The following is a 24,652-nucleotide window of genomic DNA, read 5'->3' on the forward strand; positions in this document are numbered from 1 at the left end:
AGTCGCAGCAAGGGGCGGGGTGGGGGCGGCAGAGCAATCTCCGCACCACGGCGCCCAGGCGCCCGACATGCTTAAGACGGCCCTGCACAGAAGCTTAGCTTTGGGTGGGTCCAAAATATTTCATTTACAGCAACAGGTACTACCTATTACAGGCAAAATGTGAATGCCCATGGAAGTTTGCTCCTAATTCTGGAGATGTATAAGCAGGTAAGTCTTGTTGAGGCCAATGAGACTTACTTATAAGTAGGTTTGTGTAAGACACATAAAACATAGGAGAGTCACCAAACATGTAGAAGAATCCTGAAGAATCTTGGCTGCATGGCTAGAGAGATCCCATCATAGATGGTTATTTTTGTAGGCATTTCACTATGCCGTAGGGTGGGGGAGGAATCTGTAGCCCTGCTGGAACTAAACTCCCATCAGCCCTGACCGTTGGCCTTGTTTGGTGGGAACTGGAGTCAACCAGCATTTGGACTGTCACACTGTCCTCATCCCAAGCTTAAGGTAATGTGAAGAGTCTCCTTCAAATGTAAATACAACTTGATTTATCATACTGGTATGTCATTTTTCATTCCCAAGGATACTCGGAGCAGTTCACAATAATAAAATCAGGTGGAAGTGCAAGGTGCTCTGGGTGGTACCACATGACTCAGGTATCCCTAACAAAGACCTGAAATGTATATGCTGGAAGTTGTCCTTGCAGATGGATTTGCTGAGGGAGCAGATCCATCTGTTTTTGCCCTGGCTAGTTACCTAAGTCAGGAATGGGGAAATGGCATCTGGCTGGCAGGCCAAATATTTACCTCCTCCCACTACACCCCTTGGGCCAAATTTGACAAGTGGGTGTGAGTCAGTCAACTGACATGTTCTCTTTTCCTTGCAGTTTGAAATAATACCACATGGGCAAAGACACAGCACTTCTCTGGTGCCAGACATCACCTGATTGTGCTGCAAGCACTCAGCAGTCACAGTGGTGCTTGCAAACCTGACTTTACATAACATCAAGTTTGGGGTGTGTGTGTGGCTTGAGCCAAAATGGTCTCACAGGCCATATGGGTTGACCTGACAGACCAGATTAAGCTCATGGGCTGGAAGTTTCCCATTGCTGACAGAAGTGAATGGGTATGTACTTTCGCATCCAGATGAATGTGAGGGATAGGAAGGGGAAGCAGGCTATGCAGTGATCCGAAAGGACACAGGCTCTTGCTAGGCTGTGACTTAGCACCAGAATGTAGGGGCTCAGTTGCTTTGTCTGTGTTCGTTCATTCATTCACTTACTGACTCACTACTTTACTCCCCTTCTTCATGATGCCATTTGCATTGCACAGTTTTCTTTCTGGTGACAGGGGCTTTCACACAAGTGTTTCCAGTGCTGGATTTAGGGCGGTGTGGGTGGTTCCTCTATGCAGGGCACAGAGCCGAGGGAGTGCAAAATTGAGAAGATCCATTTGGAGACACCAGATTTTGGCCTTTCACAGGGCACCTTATTATGAAAGATTACCAAAGTCTGCCCCTGCTGCTTCGCACAGCAGCTCATCCTAGCCCATTTTCTTCATGATTGCATGAGGAGGTACACAAGCTGGATTGTGCAGCACACACCCAGCTAATTGAATTGCCCTATGACTTAACATGAAGTCGTGGCATATCCCTCAATGATATTTTGAATTGTCAAAAGCTACTTTATGTTTCTTCTGGTGTTAAAAACAAGCCGCACTTTAAATGTTGTCATAGTATGTATGCAAAACAAGTGATAACAAAGATTGACGTATGTGTGTGCTAAACAATAAAATAAAAAAATTCCTTCCAGTAGCACCTTAGAGACTGAGTAAGTTTGCCATTGGTATGAGCTTTTGTATCTGAAGAAGTGTGCATGCACACGAAAGCTCATACCAATGACAAACTTACTTGGTCTCTAAGGTGCTACCTAGAAGGAACTTTTTTATTTTGTTTTGACTATGGCAGACCAACACGGCTACCTACCTGTAACTAAACAATAAAGTCAACCTGCCTTGGCCAGGACTTTGTGTTAAATCTTGGAGTACAAACGTGTAACTTTTAATGAGCTTTTCCAAGTTGAGGTTAAGTGTTGTGCATGCATGTTAATATAGCCGAATCCCACACCAACCTTTGATGCTTGTTCTGATGGCAACTTTCCCCCACCCTTAGTCTCCCAGTCTGAAATGCTGCACAAATAAAGAGACAAACGGGGTCAGTGCACATTTTGAAGATTTTTACTAATTCATTTTGATTTATAGTCCACCCTTTCCAAAGAGTATGGGGTCTAAGTGAAAATACATTCATAACAAAACTCCCAGTTACACTGATTAAACCCCCCACCTGGCCCTGGCCCTTGCTGCTCACAGCCAAAATGGATTTAAAAAATCAGGGTTACAGCACTAACAGAAAGCATGTTGGCTTGGGCTACAATGAGCTGTCAGAGGACGGGAACACCAGAGCCAAGGGGCAGACCCAGATAATTTATTTCTATGTACACTTTGTGTTTACATAAGCTAAAAGAGAGCATTCTCTCCATAGGCAAATGTAGGGGTGGAAATGATCTCTTGGCTAGGGTAGGCCCAGGGCTGTTTAGAGGTCATTGCCACCACTTAGAACTGAGCTTGAAAAGCAAAAGGCAACCAACATGCTGTATTTCCCGTTCTAGATCAGAGCCAGGAAGTCTCAGTAGATAGGTCAAAAGTCACCAACATGACATTTATGCTTTCTAACTTTCTAAATTGGTGTGTCTGCGAACTGCCTGCCTCAAACAGAGGAGATGTGGACATGGAATATTCCATTTGAGCAGTGAATATTGGAGCAGGTGCCTTTTTAATAATCTAATATACACACAACTATCCAGAGAGGAGATTTCTGGGTTTTATATAATCTCCAGACTCCCTTGCTCAAGTTCAAGTGCACATACAACATATTAACCTTGGGGTGTTTGCTAATTGATGAGCAGCTGATTTGCATCTGCCTGCGCCCAGTGAGGGTGGGGGTGAGTGACAACAGCAATGGTTCCTTTTAGAGTCCAAACTGCCTGCTTGATACCAAATACCACACTTGTTGATGTGCCAGTGAAAAATCTAATATAAATACATTGTGTGTGTTTATGTTTTAATAAAAGTTTTCTAACATGACGTGTTCATTTGCTCGTAGGATGGATGTTTTAAAATATGTCCTCTATATTTAGATTTAGATTTGAGTTATCCATATTTCGTTTTGTTTGCTATGAAAGCCAAATAACCCCCCCTCCCAAAAAAGTGTGTGTGAATGGCCTATTTCTTCTTCTTTTCCCTCCTCCATGGTGAGAAATATTTGCTTGCCATTGGAAGAGCAATAGCAAATGCTTTTCTGGTCTATGTTCTGATTTCCAGCATGAAGATTACTCGCCCCAGAAACCGGTCATTGTTCCTATTGTTGATGATGCCCTTGCCGTTCAGTTGGCACTGAACATTTATAGCTTTGTTCCGTGCCACGTCCGAAAATTGAATGCCCACCAATGGTTGTGTATAATTTACCTGGAAAAAAATACAAGCAGGTAAGTGAAATAAGAATGTCCAGTGATGGCTCAGAATAGCTCAGTGGGGAATGATTGGGCTAAAAACAGGGTGCAAGTCAGCTGAAGTACTCTGTGGCTTGAATCCAATATATATGTCACCAGAGCCAGATGCTAGTACAGTCGTACCTTGGTTTTCGAACAGCTTAGTTCTCGAACGTTTTGGCTCCCGAATGCAGCAAACGCAGAAAATCGCTTCCGCGCCTGCGATGGAGGTGGAGTTGCGTGTGTCACGACCCAATCATGAGCTCAGCCCCTGAGCAATTGGAGGGGTTCCTGCCCGCATCGTTAGAGGGCCGACCAACCCGGTCAGCCAGGGTGTGTGTCCTGCTTCCTTTAAGTAGGTGAAGGGCGGGAACCCGCCCTCTGCATTGGTTCTCCTTATATTTTTGGAAGCCGGATGTCCGACAGGGCTTCCGCAGCTTCCTATCGTTCGACTTCCAAGGTATACACATAGTGGAATCTAATGCACTCAATTTGTTAGCACAAGGATTTGCCCTTGTGGAATAGACTGAAGCGGATCTGGGGGTGGAGTGGGGTGTGTAGGGGGTGGGGAGAAGGAAGAAAGTTCCATTGTGTAAAGTATACATCCTTACACTAAAGGAATGAGTGGATTAGATACTTCTCTGCGTATACTTGCACAGCCTGTCCCAATGTTAGACGACAGATGCTAGAGAATGGCAAAGAGCAGTAAGGTGTTGGAGGACAGAGGTGTAGGTGTCACCTGGCGTGCCCTACACCCTCCCTAAGATACCCTGCTTTACAATAAGCCCACAACTTACGTGGGGATTACATTCCGGGAACTGCACCTAATGCAAAAATTGCATATTTGGTTTGAGGGTGGGTGTTGGAGTTTGGAGTTTGGAGTTTGGATTTGATATCCCGCTTTATCACTACCCGAAGGAGTCTCAAAGCGGCTAACATTCTCCTTTCCCTTCCTCCCCCACAACAAACACTCTGTGAGGTGAGTGGGGCTGAGAGACTTCAGAGAAGTGTGACTAGCCCAAGGTCACCCAGCAGCTGCATGTGGAGGAGCGGAGACCCAAACCCGGTTCCCCAGATTACGAGTCTACCACTCTTAACCACTACACAACACTGCCTCTCTGGGTGTGATTACCAAAGTCAGTTTTTCCCAGAATGCTGCCCCCTTTCTAAGTTTTTAATATATATTTACCATGCACACAAGTCACAGAGACTTTGGCACATCCTCTCAACTACAATGTGTCACAATGGTGTCAGTTTACACATTCAGCTGCAGGGCATTAGGACCTTGCCTAGACTTACAATAGAATGCGTCTGTAAACTCTGCCATTTCAAAATACAGGTGGGTATACCACTGTTGAATGTTTTCCCCACATTAAATAAAGAATACCTGTCCCCTGTCCCGCACCCCCAAATGGTCTCAGGCACATCAGGAAGAAGCTGTGCTAGACTCCCATTAAGTGGAAACATCAAAAAAAATGAGACCCACCACCCACTGCATTCTGAAGTGGTGCAGTCCATTCTGCTATCTCAGAACTCTTAATTACCCACTGCCTACTTTGGACCTCTTTCTCCTCTTCTGTTTAAAAACTGCTCTTATTATTCTCTGCTACCCAGCAAACTGCTAAAGCCAGGCAAGTGAAAGGCATGCTTGCCCAACAGCTGCATTTCTACTTACATGTGTGTGCTTGCCATAGTAAGGGAAGTACATGGGATCAAATGTTGACGATGGGTAGAAATCCACTGTCTTGATATCCGCCGCATCACCTTTCTGCATTAACAAAAATAGGGGCATGAGTAAGATACACACAGTATGGATTCATGGTACTGATGCCAGCCCTGCAGTAAGCAATACAACCAGGTGGAAAAGGACTCACCTGTACACCGCAGCTCACAGTCACTGGATTCCCATAACCAGGCTTATAACCTACAATCTACAACAAAAGACAGTATTTAAAATTATATTTGAATTAAAAACAAAAAGGTAGCCTATGATTAAGATGAAGCCCTATTTTGCTATATGGTTCCAGCAGGTCTGCAAAGCACAGGAGGATACACAGCTGTAATACATTGCCTTGGTTTGCACATAAAGTATTCCATGGTTTGTTTGGCAAACCATGAGTTGTCTCCCAGACAAAAAAACAAAGGATGGGCCTTATCTCTAACATGTTGTATGTTTTCCAGTTGTGTTCGCCTCATCCCTTTATAGTTTAGTGACCATCTGGAACTGTGTGGGCAAACAAATGTGGGTTAAGGAAGGTGCAGGGTTTACCCAAAATGCCAAGCCATAGTTATAACAAACCATGGTATCAGATTGTGGTTTGTTAGAAAACAAACCATAACTAAGCTGCTAGGTAGGGTTTACCCGTAACACTAAGTCATGGTTTAGCATTATATGCAAACCAGTTCAAGAAGTATTTTTGGCTATTGAGCGGTCAATACAACACAGGAACCTGAGAATCCTAGTGTGCATTCAGTGAAGTAACAACCTTGGTATAACACCCAATATAACACATTTTAGTCAGCTGGTGATTTGATTTTAAAAAATCTGTTCATCACAAACGTGCGACTAAAAAGATTTCTTCCTTTTTAAATTCCCTGCAACAAATTGTGATGTAGATTCATGACTTGGGGCTTCCCCAACCCCCCAACCACAACACCAATTTTGAGAACAGCCTAATGCTCCGCTCCAAAGTGCATTTACTGGGAAGCAAATCCAATGGTTTCAGTAAAATATCCAGAACAGGCAAGCTTATGAAAGCAACATTAGTCACCACTATGTGTCAGGATCACACAATGTACATTCATTTAAATCAATGTAATAAAACAGGAGCCCAGCAAAGAGTAATGTTCCTTCTCTTCACTTCTTACCAAAAATTAGAAGCATTTTAAATGAAATATGTTGCACCTCTCACACAAATTTACTGTGCTACGATTCAAAGCAAATAAGCAGATATGAGACAACAGTTGTTTTTAATCACTAAGAGGGGGGGGGAACCAATAGTGTTGTTAGTTAACTCCAACTCCCATCAGCCCTAATCAGCATGGCCAATGGTCAGGAATGATGGAAGCTGTAGTCCAGAATCATCTAGATAGCCACAGGATCCTCATCCCTACACTAAGAGGATGAGGCACTAACACAGCCATGAACTATGAGAGTTAAATGAAACCTACATAGTACGAAACATGCATATTCTAGGAGGCAGCTGTCATCTTGATCTGCAGACTTCCCAAGGGTGCACCAAAATTGGCCACCACTGCAAACAGCATGCCAGTTCAAAAGACTTATTTTTCTGACCAGCAAGGAAATTCTTGTGTTTCTTCATTAACCACATGTATGTAAGCATACACCTCTCCCATTCCAGGATACATAAAAAGAAATAAAAAGGAAGCCAGGGAACATACTCTATTCATCTTCAGCAAGATGCAAGGTTGACCTGTTGAATAGCCAAACGATGGATCATCTATCCCAGAACAAGCATTTAATTCGGATCGCTTGAATTGGCAAGCTTTTTTCAGGCCACTTTCTTCATCGTCTTGGATGAAATAACTGCCTTCATTGCATTTAATGTTCTTCCGTTCTTGAACTTTGTCATCATAATCTAAAGGTAATAATACAGAGAATGTTAATATTCTGTATGTCTTTCACCACAACATCTTCTCTTGCTACAGGAGGTGGAAAGGTCCAAAGGGCTCCACATTCACTTGGTTATCCTTCCAAGGAGTGGCGGACTTTGGGATTTCAAAATTCAGCAGCACCCTGTGCAATGCCAAAATTCAGCACCCCCTGCTCCTCGCCTTCCGTCCTACATTGTTGTTGCAGTATCCCCCGTGGGGCCCTATAGGCTTGCCGCCTATGGTTGGGTGAACCAGTCATGCTCTCCTAAATCTGCCTCTGCTTCCAAGGGCCACATGCCAGTGGTAGGATACATAAGATTCCTACAGGTTGGCTGAATCACATGACTTGAACGTCATTACTAACTGATTCTTCTTCCCAGTTTGACTTCATCAGATTGGCTAATTTATCCTCTTCTTCCTCCTTTCCCCTCTTTTTCTATTTTCTCCTCTCTCTCTATCCCCACTTCTCTTTCCCCCTCAACCCCATATTGTCTGCCACAAAAATGTCTCAAACTGACTGTAACTGACCTGTATGAAGGATTCTTACAATTTGAAAACAGAGACACTGAATGTACTTTTATTACTTATGGAAAAATCTTTTAATAAAAAACATTTTAAAAAATGGCTAATTTATATGGAGCCAAAGTGGGGCAGGGTGTGAATAATATATATATATATATATTTATAAAACAGAAAGCCCACCTTGTAAGAACACATGCAGGTTATCCACATAATCCTGCCACGTATTGGAGTCAATGGGTCTGAACACAATGTTCATTGAGCTGCTAACGTGTGGTCTAATCATAACTCCTGCAACAGAAAAAGCCAGAAAATGGAAGCGTGAATCCAAAATGGAGCTTTTTAAAAATTGAACAGAGGTTGGCAAGAAGTTCCCTGATGGGCTTTCTCTGCCCTTTGATGCCCCTTCTCTATAGCACCGCTTCCTATAGTTGTGGTGGTTCCTCCCTCTTTCCTCCTCCCTTTGCTCTCTCAACTGAACCCACCATCCAGAGCAAGACAGCGGGTGGTGCTGCTCCTTCTTCCATAGCTGTTCATTGCTCAAGCACCAGAGGAAGCAAGGGGCTAACAATAGGCAGCAAGGACCTGCACCCCCCCACCCCCCGCCTTGGCCATTTGGGCAGCAGGTTGCAGTGGATATACTATAGCTCCTCATCTCAAAAGAAGGCAAGAAGTGGCCTGCTGGATCAGGGCAAAGGCCCCTCTGTGCCAGCATCCTGTTCTCACAGTGGCCACCCAGATGCCCCTGGGAAACCCACAAAACCAGACCTGAGAGCACCACACTCTTCCCAACCATGTTTCCCAGGAACTGGTATTCAGAGGCACAACCCCATACAGAACAGCAGTGGAGGGTCAGAGGACAACTGTGAAATGGCCCCCCAGCCCACCCCAGGAGGCAGGCCCTCAGAAACTATCCAAGGATGCTGATCTGTAACACTAGCCCCAAACCAAATGCTAGGCTTTCTGTTGGTACTGAGAGAATAAGGCCTCCAAACAACTCTATGTTGCAATCCCCAGCGGGGTTTCTTCCCAGAAACAGGGATTGGTCTCCTAGATACTTCCAGAACAGTTAACACACTAACACCCCCAGGATTCTTTGGGGGAAGCCCATGACTGTCAAAGTGGTATGATACAGCTTTTAATGCAAAGTGCAGAACATCTCACCTTTCTTCTGGTATAGAACCCAATGTGTTGTACGTGTGGTCCCTAGGTAGTTACCCCCCATCCAGGCATTGGCCAGCCCCAGATCTGCTTGGCTTCAGCAAGGTGGTGGTCTCATGTGCCTGGGATATACATGGTGCATCACCACCACCAACAACATGCGTACGGTTGATAGAAATCCCATGAGCCTAGCAAGCTGTGCTCAGAGGCAACTGAGCTACAGTGATCTGAGTTCAGGTACATCATTTACCTGGTGGAGCAACTCTCTCCCTGTGCTTCGGTGTATAGGGGCTCAGAGTCATTAACATCATATACATGCAAAATGCAAACATCCCAGCCAGGAACAAGTACAAAACGAAGTAAAATAAGAGGATCAGGCCTGCAAGACAAGAGAAGACAAAACGCTGTTGACTTCCAAGGGAGGTAAGAAGTATCCTGTATGAAAAAGCAGCAGTAATTATGCTGGTCCCACAAACACAGAGTAGGGGGCACTAAGGCTTTCTATCCAGGCATACAGAAAAGGATGCTGGACTTGATCGGCTGCCCCCCTGGTACTTTGTAAAGGTGCTGTAGCTCAATAGTTGAGCATCTGCTTTGCATGGAGAAGGTCCCAGGTTCTCTAGACAGGGTTGGGAGAAATCTCTGTTTGAAACCCTGAAGAGCCATTGCCAGTCAGTGCAGGCCATAGGAGCCAACTCCGGGGGGCCGTGGGTGCTTGGGCATCCACAATAATATAATTGTGGGGGCTGGGCACCCACAAAGTCAATCAGCAAAGCTGGAGAGCCAACCTCTGTGGCGCTGCCTCTGAGAGAGAAGCAGTTCAGCTCCATCTTCCACAGCCAGCCGGTGAGTCACCTTTTGCAGAGAGGGGGCTTGGACGTGGAGGCAGAGTCTGCCCCCGAGTCCAAGCCCTTCCCTGTGGAAAAGGGTGTCTCACTGACTGTGGAGAGGAGGAGGAGGAGCCCGGCCCCTTCTCTTCTAAGTGCAGGCGTATGACATCACACGTCCATGTTACAGCAGTAGGCACCCACAACCCTGAGGGTGAGATGACACCCCTGGCACTGCAGACAATACTGAGGTGGATGGACCAATGGTCCGAGGTACAAGGCAGCTCCCTCTGCCCCTATTTGCTCCTGCATTCAGATGCAGATAGTGTGGTTGAGGAGGGTATTTATTTTATTGGGTGATAGATCGATGGATATAGATATATGTTTAAGGTAATGAGGGTGCTGCCTTTCCTGTTTCCAGAGCTACTGTAGTGTGTAGTGGTTAGAGTATTGGACCAGGACCTTGGAGACCTAGGTTCAAATCCCCACTCAACCATAAAGCTCCCTAGGTGCCTGAGGCTGTTTCAATTTCTTGACCTAACCTCCCTCCCTCGCAGGGTTGTTGTGGGTGGGAGAAGGAGAAACATAAAATGAAATATATGGGTTAAACCACAGAGTCTAGGGCTTGCTGATCAGAAGGTTGGCGGTTCGAATTCCTGCAATGGGGTGAGCTCCCGTTGCTCGGTCCCAGCTCCTGCCCACCTAGCAGTTCGAAAGCACATCAAAGTGCAAGTAGATAAATAGGGACCGCTCCGGCGGGAAGGTAAACGGCGTTTCCGTGCGCTGCTCTGGTTCGCCAGAAGTAGCTTTGTCATGCTGGCCACATGACCCGGAAGCTGTCTGCGGACAAACGCCGGCTCCCTCGGCCTATAGAGCGAGATGAGCGCCGCAACCCCAGAGTCGGACACGACTGGACCTGATGGTCAGGGGCCCCTTTACCTTACCTTTATCTTATTTTTTTAATTTTTTTTTAAAAAAAGCCTTTATTGTATATTAAAATTCCAAAAGAAAGATACACAAAGAAAAATACAAATAACAAATAACAAATATACACTTTACAACAATTCAAAAATTATGACATTGTTCAATAAGTTTCCAAAACTAGGTATTCCAGACCTTGGATATAATAAGAATCGAAAAAGGGAAAAGGAAAGAGAAAAGAAAGGGGGGGAAAGGGGAAGAAGGAAGACAAACAAAGAAGATCTCTAAGGTAAGTCAGTAAGGGGAGGGAGATAAGGGGAAAGGGGTGGGATAGGGTAGGAGGAGGGAGGAAAAAGGAAAGAGGTAAGTAAGCAATAAAGGGGGTTAAAAGGGACAGTTATGGTAAACAGAATAAAATTTCGACTTCCCAACACTTATAATCGGTTTCATTTCATAATTAAGTTCTGCTAGGCTTCTCCTTATCTTGTAACATAAACTACTTTTCTCACCTTTCCATTTCTTTATTTCTTATCATCTCGTGCTTTTTAATCTAGACATATCACCAACTTTGTGCTTATCTTTTGTTTATAGACCTTACCTTTATCTTAATGTTTCCCCACTAGGCATCGAAGTAGGTTGGTAATTGAGAGGTGATAATAATAATGATTGTAATTCTAAACTATCATTGCTATTAATTTGGATCAGGTAGTACTCAAAGCACATTTGCTTAGCAAACCTAAGCCATGTGGAAGAAAATAATTTGGGGGGCATGGTATGAAATGCTCTTCCCTGATGTTACGGGGGGGGGGGTTGCTAGGTACTTAAAGGACTCTATGCGCAGTCCCTTGCCACAAATTTGCATACAGGTGTAAAGTACCTCTGGGCAAATTAAAATGGTAGTAACAGGGATCTTACTGCCCCTATGCCTTCCTTGCCACATGTCAGCAAATTTCTTAAAAATAAGTTCTTTAAAACATAGGAAAGTGCCTTATACTGAGTCAGACAACTGCATCCATTGTTGGCTAAGATCAAGTGTAGTGTGTAGCTCAGTACTGTCTGCACTGACTGGAAGCAGCTCACTAAGGTTTCAATCAGGGTTTTCTCCTAGTATTACCTGGAGTTGCTGGGTATTGAACCTGGGACCTTCTGCATGCAAAGCTGATGCTCCGCAACTGAGCTACAACCCTTCCTCAAAAGGAGAAAGGGTCAGGAGACCAGGGGCCCAGCCTCAAAGACTGAAGTGTTGAGCCCCCCCCCCCTAAAAATAGACATGTGGTTACAGCACAGAAATGCCTGTTTGCCTTTGGGCTCTGTCCTGACCAGAGACCTAAGATGATGGACAGATTATCTCAAGAGAGTAAATCCCAGGGGCTTTAGAAATAATAATGATACTGAAGCAAACTTCTAACCCAACCTATTTCTGTGTGTTTATTTCCCAGGAAAAGCCCAAGTCCAGTTTCAGGACAATCTCTGAGAATGCAGATGTGCCCTTTCACCTCCACGTTCCTGAGGCTTTTATGCTGAGAGGAACAGACTGGGGCGGGCGGAGAGGAGAGCAAACTTAATTTGGGCCTTTTAGTGGCTTTGGTGAGGGGCCAGCAAGGGTGGGGAGGGTGAGAAACCCTTCCTGGAGCATAGAAAAGCATTGATGCAATAGGCAACAGGAACTGTGATTGTTCTTTCATTTATTTTAAAACATTTTTAATAATTTACGAGGACAAGCTAATTGGTGCTAATTCTGGCATTCCCTCGGATCTGGAACCTGCACCCAAATTCTCATTCTCTCTCTCTCTCTCTCTCATTCACCTATTTGCCTTGAAAGTGTAGCAGTCTGGCTAGAGTGTCAGAATGAACCCTGGGAGTCCTGGTTTTGAATCACTTCACACACATCACTGGGTGGCCATTGGATTATTCTCTACTGCTTGTGCTAATCTACCTCAGAGGATCATGGGTTTTTGTTTTTTGCAATGTTGGGGGGAATGTTCATTGCCCTGCATGCCTTGGGCAGGGGGAACAGAAAATAAATGTCATACAGATGTCATAAATTCCAACACCCACTACCGGCAGCGGTGGTGGATTGAGGGCAGTGCAACCAGTTCCACCGCAAAGGGCGCAGGAGCCAAAGGGTTAACTTTCTGCCTCCTCCCCAAAGCCTAGTTCATGGGTAGGCAATCTACTCCCGGTCACCTTCTAAATCTGGCCCAAGGATGGTCTGGGAATCAGCATGTTTTTACATGAGTAGAATGTGTGCTTTTTATTTAAAATGCATCTCTGGGTTATTTGTGGGGCCTGCCTGGTGTTTTTACATATGTAGAATGTGTCCTTTCATTTAAAATGCATCTCTGGGTTATTTGTGGGGCATAGGAATTCATTCATTATTTTTTTTCAAAATATAGTCCGGCCCCCCACAAGGTCTGAGGGACATTGGACCGGCCCCCTGCTGAAAAAGTTTGCTGACCCCTGACCTAGTTAGTGCTTACCTAGCTTTTGGAAGGAGGCTTGAGGGCTCTAGGACCCTGCTAACGCCTCATGCCTCCTTCCCAAAGTCCGGTGCCTTGCTTAGCCAGCATTGGGAAGGCACCCCAAGGGTGTGGGTGTCAAATTTTAGCCTGGCAAATAAAATCATAGCATTGAGGGGCTAGAATGGACCCTGAGGATCATCTAATTCAGTGTTCCCCAAACTTGAGTCTCCAGCTGTTTTTGGACTACAGTTCCGATCAACCCTGACCACAGGTCCTGCTAGCTACAGATGATGGGAGTTGTAGTTTAAAAAAAACAGCTGGAGAAACTCAAGTTTGGAAAACGCTGATCTAGTCCAGCCGCCTGCAATGCAGGAACATGCAGCTGTCCCATATGGGGATTGAACTTGCAACTTTGGTGCTATCACCACCACACTCTAGCCAATCGAGCTCTTCACTACCTGGCTACAAGTTCTGCCCCTTCCAGCAGCCTGGGAATCCACCCATGTGGGTACTAGAATCAGTAGAGGCTGGTTCATTAGGGCAAGTGGAGCACTGCCCCACAAGTCATGGCTTGGCCTCAGCTAGCCCCCACATGTCTGCCTAAAACCAGTCCAGGAAGCAGCATTGTCTGCTTGCTTCCTCTTCCTTAGTCTTAGCGTTCCTCCTTGTAAAAGGAGGAGGATGGGGACAAAATAAGAATGATTGAGCTCTGGCTGTCATTGGTTCTGGCTCCACCTTCTGTTGGCCTCCCTGTCTTCTTCTCCACTCAGTTCCAGTGGGCACCAGCCATTGCTGATCACAATCTTCTATTCAACATGGTAATCATCACTAATATAATTCCTTTAAGAAGCAGGAACACTCCCAATTTTGTAAAATAACTAGTGCTGGCCCAAAATTTATTGCCATCCAAAGCAAAGCACCAAATGGATGTCCACCTTGCCTCTTTCCAGACATAAAAGAATTTTTCCTGAGTTGATCTACATAGGATTGTGCAAAAAGTAGTGGGGAAGACTGTGACATTATATATAAGAGCCCGGTGTCTAACCAGATGATCATTGGAAGCCTGCAAGCAAAACTTGAAGGCAACAGCATTGTGCCCACCTGTGATTCCCAGCAACTGGTACCCAAAGGCATATTGGCTCTGTTAGTGGAAGTACAACACCAGATCCTCCAAGTGTCCCTATTTTCCAGGGATATCTCTGATTTAGAGAAGCCATCCCAGTTTCTGATTTGATCCCGGAATGTCCCGCTTTTCCTTAAGACATCCCTATTTTCATTGGAGAAATGTTGGAGGGTATGGAGTTATCCGACCCCCTGAGCCATCTGCAGGCAATCCTGTATAGGAAAGTTTTGTTTAATGTTTTGTTATGTTTTCATATGTGTTGGAAGCTGCCCAGAATGGCTGGGGCAACTCAGTCAGATAGGTGGGGTATAAATAGTAAAATTATCATTATGGAATGGGATGTCCCTATTTTCATTGGATAAATGTTGGAGGGTATAAGAACACCAGAAATCGTGGCTCATACATTTAGCACTACCACATGCAGTTATAGGTCTTTTTTGCCTTTGGGGGCAGAATAAATAAATAGCCACCCTAAAGTTTTCAGGGTCACCATCCTTGCTATATAACTTCAAAGCCCTTCTCATATCGCCCTTAAACCCCGACACATCCCTGCCATGACCTTCCCGGATTCAACGCCACATCAGCCTCAGACATCGAAAGATCTCATGCTTCTTCACAACAAGACTCTGCCCTGCCTCTTTCACTGCCCATTATGGCTTGGAACAGCCTCCCAAAACGGCCTTTGCAATTCCATTTCCCTTCATACCACCTTCATTTCTTTATCCCCCATCTTTGGCACCAGTCCATGATTCCCAACAGTAGCCAAGCCTAAGTGGGTGGAAATGATACCATCAACGCAAGGCTTTCCTGCATTTATTCCTCTGTCCACATCCTGCTACAGTTGCCTCCAGTTTCGGATGGGGTGGGAGGGAATGTTGGACTTACCCCAGCTGTGAGCTGTTCTGCCCATGAACTTCCTTGTCTCAGGATTCCAAAGGAAGATTTTCACCGCCCTGGCCCTACTGCCCCAGGTTTTCTTCGCCATTTCTTTCTTTCCCTCCTCCTCTTCCTCATTGCCGTGTTGCTGAGCTGCATCTTCATTCTTATTTTCCTGGAATGATGACAAAGCAAACCCCAGACACACCCCATGTGAGCAGTGTTTTTGTTGTCTTTCTTTCCATTCCCCCACCCTCCCCACTTAAGGAGGATATTCCATTAGCCAAAAATAAATGCCAGTGAGTTCACTAGCTGTAGTTTTTCCATTTTCTCATCATTGCTCCTTACGTTACAGAAAGGCCAGAGAAGTACCTAGGGGCTGTCGAAACCAGCCCTTGTCAAGGGTGCAAGCCCAGGGCAAGCTGTACAAAAATCACCTATTGAACGATGGGGTGTAGGACTTTTATGTGTGTGGTGCTGTGCCATTGCTGTTGCAGCAATTTCAAATGTGGGGGAAGCTTCCTATCTTTCTTGCACTGTGGCACAAAGACATCCATTTTTTCTGCCCTTCTACTCCACCTTGCCCTCACTCTGGATGCTTTGAGGCTTTGAGCACTTGGGGCATGTAAAATGTAGTAATAGCTCATTTCTATTGCAGTAAAGTGTAGTTTTCAGGGGGCAGGGGGTAATATAGCTCCTTGCCAAGGGCACAAGGGACTCTATGTATGCCTCTGAGAAAGGCAGTTTATTTACTTCTCTCTCTCTCTCTCTCTCTCTCTCTCTCTCTCTCTCTCTCTCTCTCTCTCTCTCTCTCTCTCTCTCTCTCTCTCTCCCTCAGAGAGTATGGTTTGGAATAAATGGTTTGTCCTTATTTTTGCTATCCTTTGGGGAAGGTCCATAGCTCTGACGGCACCAGGTAGGGATGGAGGAGAATTTTGATTCAGTACACATGTAAAGCTAAATCTTTCCTGTTTACACATTATGTGAATCAAAACACAACCATCTTTTCACACTTACGGTAAGCTTTGCAATGACAGCACTCTCCAAGTAAGCAATGTTTACAAAAATGCACATTTAAGGAGAAAACATGCATAAAATTAAATATATTGTTAAAAATAACATTTAAAAGTGCTTTATATATGGTGAGATTGCTTGCAAAAATATGTCAAAACTGCATATAAAAATGTGTTTATAGAAAAAATTGCACTAAAAGGCTGGTGAATTTTCATGTTTTTTAAAAAAATATATATGAAAAATTGCTGCAAAATGTGGTGAACTGAATTTAAGACTGGCAAAATAAGAAACTGAGAACAAAAATTGATCGTTCCTTCCACCCACATCTCCTGGTGGAGTTGGGAAAGACCCTTGTGTGAAACTATTATGGATAGCTGCTGTTGATCACTGTAGATCAGGTGGCCATGCTTGCTGGGGCTGATAGGAGACAGGAGTTGTAGTCCAGCAGCATGTGGAGAACCAGAGGTTCCCCATACTTCTTGGAGAAAATACTGAGCTAGACAAACCAATGTTCCAATTCGGTACAAGGCTGCTTCCTATATGTCTATTTGTTCCTTCTAATTCCAATCTTCATGCTGTGAGTGCCATTCCTTATTTTGCCAAAGCAGCACCAAAGCACACAAAAGAGAAATAGCACAAGGCTCTGGGAAACCTCAATATCTGCAAAAATTGCAAACGTTTTTAGGGGAAAACCTACAGGAAGAAACCCCAACACCCAGTCCCTCCTACAAAGACCAGGCGTGCCCACAGAATGCTGACTCTCTTGACACACTGTTGATGAAAACATGGAAAAACCAGTGTAGGGGTGAATGGGAAGGCTGGAATCCGGAACAGCAGCATTTTGTTGCAGACAAAAACATTTTGTCTTGTTCTTACTTGGCATGTTGTTCCCTATGTGATATTTCCAGCAGCACCTCCTCAACCTGAACCCCCACACACCTCATTTTTGTATGTGTGGTGCTTCCTTTTTATTCCTAACCCCCTGTATTTCTAAGATGATCAGAAGAGGAAGATGTCAAAGCAAGAATTGTCATCAAGGTGTGCCTGAAGCAATAGAAAGCTACAGCAGAGGTAATTTTAAATAGCATCAGAATCAAGTTTCTTCACCCCCTCTAACTGGATCTCCTACTGCCTGGAAAACCTGGAGACATGATCGATGTTTGTCTTTTCAGATGTATTATAGCTCCATGTTGTACTAGATGCCCTTCGAGGCCCTCTCCAAGCTCTCCGATTGTATGACCAAAAAAGTTCAAAGTCCATCTTATATTCAGCCTTCTTTTCATGAAGTCCACCATTCAACAATCCACCCAGAGTTTTTACAGGTTACTTCTGAACATTGAACTTTCCATCAGTCAATCACTTCAGACCTGATGATGGAGCAACTTGGCTAGGACAATTTGATCCATCTATCCAAGGCTGACCCGGGGAAAAGCCTTTCCTGTCACTTACATAATGGGTTCACATAGGGCAGCCTGTCCATCAATGGATCATTAGTGCAAGAGTCGCAAAAAATTAATGCAGGAAATTAAAAGCACAATCTGCCCCCCCCTGAAAGCACTTCCATGAGTTTCAGTGAGAGAATTAAACACCAGATTAATAGTACGATCTTAGGCATGCCAATGGAGAAGTCTCATTGAGCTAACTAATTAGGCTTATTGCCAAGGAACTGTGCATAAAATTGCTGCATTAATCTCTCTCATTTGAATCAATGGGTCTTAACTATGCTTTTGCAAGATTTTCCTTCCCATATAAATGAAAACCGGTCTCATAAAAATGCCCAAAAATTGACCCATGTCTTCTGTAGATTTCCTTCTGGGCTAGCAAAGCGTGGAAAGTCAAATTCTCACCATTCCCTTGCTGACGAAGGATCAACTCAAAGCAAAATCACTCCACAGCTAAGGAAAAGATTTTTAAAAACTGCTTAAAAGTTAAATCTGTTCCCCCTTGTGTGGGTGTGTGAAATCTTATTTCACAAGTGCAGTGGGCATATGATTCAAAGAACCTTCAGACCGGTTCCCCACACGTATGTCCCTCTAGTGACGAGTTCAGTGTGTGAATGAGCTGCCATTGACAGAAAGCCCACGTTCCCTTGCATGAGCTCCAAAGCATGAGCTCCAATGACCATGCTCAGCACTCCTGCAACTCATTGAAACGATGAGTCTCCAAGAGGTGAGCCATCAAGCATTATAATGCATGTGAGAACCAGCCTTTGGCACAGTGGTGGGGGAGATGTGCCCCCCCAGGTGTTTCTGGACTACAGTTCCCATCAACTATCATCGACCATGTTGGCTAAAGCTGTTGGGAGTTGGAGTCCAATAGCATCTGGAGGACAACACCTTCCCCACACCAGCTCTAGAACTATCAAGTATCCCGTACAACAGCTGTCTTTCTGACCGACCGCCATTGATCAAGTCAACCACTTGAGCAAGCAAAAGACAAGTGCCTATCCGAGTTCCTGACTGCTAGTGTGGAAGCAAGACAAGTCAGAGCCTGCAGGGGGAAGCACAAAAACCCTACAGTAACTAGCCAATATGACCTTGGGAAGAGGAATTCCCTTCCTGTCTAAATATGGCAACTGGCAAAAGCCATCTGCAAAGGGTCAGAGGTTTCTTTTGGCATCAGAAGTTATTATTTTGCCTGTTTGGGTGATCTTAGAGTTCCACATCACCACAATCATTATAACTTCACAACCAGAGATATAGGAAGTTAGGCAGCATTAAGTCCCCCATCCCATAACATGTTCTCAAAATGGCTCTGAGCTAGTTTAGGTATCACCTCTGCTATGTCAACCCTGTCTCCAAAAAACACATCACTCCTTCCTTTAGTTGCATCCCAAGTGGAATGGATAACATATTTTAAAGCTCTTAACCCAATGTGTAGTCTCCATCACAGCAGCCGGCGTACCCTGGATGGAAGAGTGCCACCATAAGTGGGGCAAGGTGCTGTTGTACTGTTACTGCTAAGCTGCTCTCAGTCAAGTACCCTGGAACCCCATGTACCCGGGGCCAGCCCAAGGCATTGTGATGCCTGAGATGATGGACAAGATGGTGCACCCTCCTAATTCCATGTACAGAAGCCAGTTGGCCTAGCATTTAGTCTACGTGAAGGAGCATCTCCACCCCTATCGTTCTGCCCGGACACTGAGGTCCAGCACCAAGGGCCTTCTGGCGGTTCCCTCACTGCAAGAACCAGGCAGAGGGCCTTCTCGGTAGTGGCGCCCTCCCTGTGGAATGCCCTCCCATCAGTTGTCAAAGAGATAAACAACTGCCTGACATTTAGAAGACATCTGAAGTCAGGCAGCCCTGTTTAGGGAAGCTTTTAATGTTTAACAGACTATTGTATTTTAATATTTTGTTAGAAGACGCCCAGAGTGGCTGGGGAAAGCCAGCCAGATGGGTGGGGTATAAATAAATCATCATCATCATCATCATCATCATCATCTCACTTCAACACTGGCAACTGAACAGTGTCCTCCACCACCTCTGAGGGCAGCACAGCTCTGTTATCCAGCACCTCACCACCACTTCCTATGTGCTACCTGAGGCAACCGTCTCACTCTACCTAACTGTAGAGCTGGTCCTGAATGTACCATTCTGAGCTGCTGTTTTGGTTCTAACAAAAGCACTCAGATGGAGCATTTTTTCATGAGCTTGGTTCTTTTTCATCTGTGACTGACAAGTTAATTATTTGCATCAATGAGCCAATTCATGCATGCAGACCTTTCTTCTTATTATTATTTGACTAACTCCCAATTATCTGGATAGCCTTTTCCTCCTGACATCTTGGGGAGGGGGGAGGGAATCTAGCTTTGTTTGATGCATGGCCATACTTTCCCCCTTTCTTCCTCCAACACTTAGGAGGAGAGTGTGGACGAACCTTGGGTTCAATTCTGCTCACAGATGGAACCTCTGGAAATCTATTCCTCATTACTCTAAAGGGTTGCTTACTTACTGGCATTTGGTGATAGTTGAGTGGGTGGTCCTTGGCACCTCCAGAGGTGGCGTTCACTTCCATGTTTTTTTGTTTTAAAAAATGGGAAAAAGGAAAAAAAATGAGATGGTTAGTATGTCAGGAAGTCAACTCCTGTTCCAATGATGCAGGTCACGTCTCTTCACTGAACCCTCTCCATGGAATTATCCATCAATCCCATCGCACAAGCCGATTCAGTGGTTTAAAAAAAGAAAAGAAAAATCAAGCAGGAGCAGGGGCTTTCCCACTACCACCAGTTGACGAGTGTTGCTTTTCAACACTGCAGAGAAGAAGGAGCATGTAAGCAGAAGACCAGCAACCCGATTGCTCTCATCAGGCAACTGAGATCATGCAGCAGGATTCCCTACAAGAATTCAGGCCCTCGTCCACCAGAAGTCATTCACGTGTAAAAAGCAGCCTATCGCATGAAAAATCCTAGAGAGGGGGAAAGACCAATAATCTTGCCCGGAAGGAAATCTTTCTGCCTTGGGAGGCTGAGGATCACCTGTTTATAGAGCGTTATAAAATAACCAGATCTTAACAGACAGAAATGTACGTGCCAATATGTCCCTGTCAGTCACGGGGAGGCCCCTTGTCTGAATGCTTCCAAAATTGCTTTCGCGGTCTCACGTCGCTATATTTATCACTTTGCCTTCAGACAGGCCAGAGGTGGGTTTGTGCAGTGTCGGTTTCCCAACCACCCATAATTCCAGGAACCATCTGAAGATCCCTGGAGAAGAGCCAGTGTGGAGAGGGAATTTGGAGGGGCACTCTCAGGTTAGAAGTGGACATATCCCATTATCCACATGCCTGCCACAACAAGCAAAGGCATCACCATCATATGTGTTTGTTTGTTTGTTTGTCGCTTTTTGAAGAAAGCTCTCTGTTCAAAGAGACTTACAAAAATAAAACACTGAAAACAAGTGTAAAAGCAAGCATGAAAACAACCTAAAATGCTTATCTATATCTACACACACACACATATATATATAAGAGAGAGAGAGAGAGAGAGAGAGAGAGAGAGAGAGAGAGAGAGAGAGAGAGAGAGAGAGAGAGATCCAATTCAACCCTACCCCACTGAAAGACAACCAGAAATCTAAGGTCCAAAGTCCTAAGTGCATACACATGTTTCTTGCCTGGCATGTAAAAGCAGATAGTGATGGTGCCAGGCATGGCTCCCAGGGGAGAGAATTACCCAAGCAGGGAGCCACTACTGAGAAGGTCAGTCTGGTGATATTAATGACTTACTCTCCAAGTGTCTCAATTTTCCAGAGATAGTCCCGGAATTATGAAAGCCAGCCCGGTTTCTGATTTGATCCTGGAATGTTCCTATTTCCCCGCAAGTGCTGCCGCCACCAAGCTCGGGGAGAGGATGAACCGGCGCTTGTCCCGAGCGTCAGTGGCTGCAGCAGCTGTGAGGCAGCACCCCATTGCCTCTCCATGGTCTCTGCTGCCGGCCTCCTCCCTTGGGCAGCTCATAGCAACCGCTGGAAAGCAGGTGAGGAGGAGGAGAGGCTAGTGCCCCCGAAGACCAGCCCCACGGGACACATTGGCCCTGAGGCGCAGAGCTGGGGAAAATAGGGACATTCTAGGATCAAATCAGAAGCTGGGATAGATTTCGTAATTCTGAGCCTGTCCCTGGAAAATAGGGACAGAGGTGGCAAAATAAATGGACTTACAGTGGTACCTCGGTTTATGAACACAATTGGTTCTGGAAGTCTGTTCATAAACTGAAGCGTTCATAAACTGAAGTGAACTTCCCCATTGAAAGTAATGGAAAGTGGATTAATCCGTTCCAGACGGGTCCGCGGAGTACTCAACCTGAAGCGTACTTAACCCGAAGCATGGGTGTAATTGGTTCCGGAAGTCTGTTCATAAACTGAAGCGTTCATAAACTGAAGCGAACTTTCCCATTGAAAGTAATGGAAAGTGAATTAATCCATTCCAGATGGGTTTCCGGACTTTCGTAAACCAAAAATTTGTAAACCGAGGTGTTCATAAACTGAGGTTCCACTGTATTCTGCTAACTTTCCAATGACACCAACTTCCCACTATGTTCTCCTCCCTTGCCCTTCCTAAAAATACCAAGCCACACACTTTTCACCGCCCCCTAGCCCCCCCTCCCAAGAGTAGTAAAAACAAGAAAGTCCTCTCAAATAGGGACGTTCTGTGACACACAATATCCTGTCGCAATTAAAGGCTCAGATGAATTACAGCCTCAATGAAGCATGTTTTCCTGCATTGCTCCAATAAGCAGCACACACACACCAACTCCTTTGCAATGCTTTCCAAAATGTTTGCTATTTTGGTTTGAGGCTGCTGTCCGCATTAGCTGGTCGTGTTACAGTAGTTGATGGCCCAGGTTTCATTTCAGTATCTTGTTTGACTCCCTTCTGCCCCCTTCTGTCCTGAGGCAGTGGATCTTCTGCAGCAATGTGCCACTGTTATCTCTTTCAGTGACAGACACATCCAAACATGGGCACAACCCAAAAAAGACAGGTTATAAACTGGCAGCGGCTGTTTTCAATAGAGACATTCATTGCAAAGAAACTTTGTCAACATGTGGTAATCTTCTGCTTTCTGAAATGATGGGGATCCTGTGGCCCTCCAGGTGTTGTTTGACTCCGAATCACATCAACCCAAGCCAGCATGTCCACTGCAACTCTGGGACTCCCTCAGATTTGCCACCCCTGTTGTCCCCTGCAGATTTTACAGGACTGCAGCAGCACCCAACATCCCTGGTCAGCATGTTCAGTAGCCAGGGATTATGGGATTTGTGGTTTAAGAGAATTTGGAGGTGGCCACATTGTCTACCCCTGGTTTAATCTTAATGTGGCTTCCCCACTATTTTTATTGCACTGATGTTATTTTAACTTTTCTTTTTGCTGTTTATATTTTGTTGTTTTCTTTGCCTTGCTTTTTTCATTTTGCACTTTCCTACTTCTTTGTCATAATAATAATTTTTAATGACTATAGACTTCAGCTACAGTTCTATATACACACTTAACTGAGAGTAACCCCCCCAAAAAACTCCAATGGGACTTAGTTCTGAGTAGATGCGTACACGACTGAGCAGCTAGGCTTGTCCCACAAACTGTGATGGTTTGACTCGGTGGTTCCAAATTTTGTTTCAGTTTTGTTTGACATTTGCCTTCCCCACTCTTAATTTAGACTTCTGTTGTATTTTTAAATAAGTATTCCTTGGGTTTGCCCCCCCCCAGCCGCATTTTCACGTTCTCAGGTAAGTGTGCATAGGTTTTAAGTCTTAAGGAAATCCTTCACTCTTCCTACAGAATTAACAGGAGAAAACTGCTTTAATTTGGAAGAAATAGATTTTACTTTAAGCGGGGTACGCTGGCAATCTCAGTATTAATGCAAAAATTAACCCAGTTATGGTTGCAATCCTAATCCCACATATTTCAGTGCAATGAATGAAACCCCAATGAATTCAATAGAATTTACTTTTGAGCAGACATAGTTAGGGTTGTATGATATCACCACCTTGTCCCACTCATTTTTTCTTGATCACAAGAACCAAGGATTTTTAAAGCTGCTGGCTGAACTCCAGAAAGAACAACATTTCAGTAAATATGTGGGCTGGTTTTTGTTTTGGCATCAAAATAGATGTGCCCGTCACTAAATGAGGCACAGCATTACATGCCGAATTCTTTTGAGCTGTGGATCAACAGTAGATCTGGTTGAGAATGCAAAGTTGTAATTATCAGAATGCCTCTGATCACGTGCCAAGTGCATTTTCCCTCCATTACAGAGTAACTGCAGCTAACCTCCATGCTTCTGGGATTAGAAAGTAGAATGCCTAGGTGGGCTTGAACTTGCAAATGTTGCTCTTTTTAGAAATTAATCACCAAGAACAAAAAAAGGACATTGGCTATGCCTTGGTAACTAATTCACATTTAGTACACTTGCATGTTTAAAATCCAAAGCTAAACTTTTTTTTTAAAAAAAAGGTTAATGTATGTTAATTTAAAAGATGCCAAAGAATGATTTATTGCAAATCTGAAACTGTTTAAGATTCTTGGAACGCAAAAAGATAAGTACTGCAACCAATTACCCCATATAGAAGCACTTGGAGATTATTTTTAAAAAATCATTGTGTTTTTCCTCAGAATGACCCCATAAATCCAGATCTTCTCTTTTCACTGGCCCACAAAGTTTCAAAAGAATAATTACTGTAAAATCAAGTAATAGAAAAGTACCTCATATGTCATCTAGGCTAGACCAACCAGGAAATCTTATACCACTGAGGCATTCCTGATAATGATTTATTACTACTAGTACTGCCAATATTATTATCATCACTGCCAAGAAAATTAACAGTTTTGGGTGGTTGTTGTTTCATAATATCTAGGATAGCAATATTTAATTGGCTCAACCGATAGACAAATCAACCAACAATTTAGTAAATTAATCAAGGGAAAATTTTTAATCATTAGGGCCAAGAGCTGAGAACACACTTGTGTTTTTCTAAGGTTATTTTGACCACGTTACTCTAACAGTAAACTACTAATATGAAAAGTGGCATTTCCTTGTTGCAAGGATTGGTAATTTTTGTGCATTAAGTTTTAAGTTCTCTTACACTTCCTTCAGTCCAAGGGCCATCATG

At 44.4% G+C, this 24,652-nt stretch overlaps 1 protein-coding gene across 1 annotated transcript; it reads right to left on the reverse strand.

Annotated features, from left to right (window-relative positions):
• Nucleotides 1-2,209: 2,209 nt before the first annotated feature.
• ATP1B4 (ATPase Na+/K+ transporting family member beta 4) lies at nt 2,210-20,547 on the reverse strand. The gene is made up of 8 exons (XM_035113784.2): nt 20,011-20,547; nt 15,055-15,220; nt 9,087-9,215; nt 7,859-7,966; nt 6,944-7,140; nt 5,416-5,472; nt 5,217-5,309; nt 2,210-3,518 (listed from the first exon to the last, which is right to left on the reverse strand). Exons 1-8 carry the CDS (start codon nt 20,071-20,073, stop codon nt 3,357-3,359), a joined length of 975 nt encoding a protein of 324 aa, XP_034969675.1. The 5' UTR covers nt 20,074-20,547; the 3' UTR covers nt 2,210-3,356.
• Nucleotides 20,548-24,652: the final 4,105 nt, after the last annotated feature.

Source organism: Zootoca vivipara, chromosome Z (assembly GCF_963506605.1).
Source record: "Zootoca vivipara chromosome Z, rZooViv1.1, whole genome shotgun sequence".
Lineage (NCBI taxonomy): Eukaryota > Metazoa > Chordata > Lepidosauria > Squamata > Lacertidae > Zootoca > Zootoca vivipara.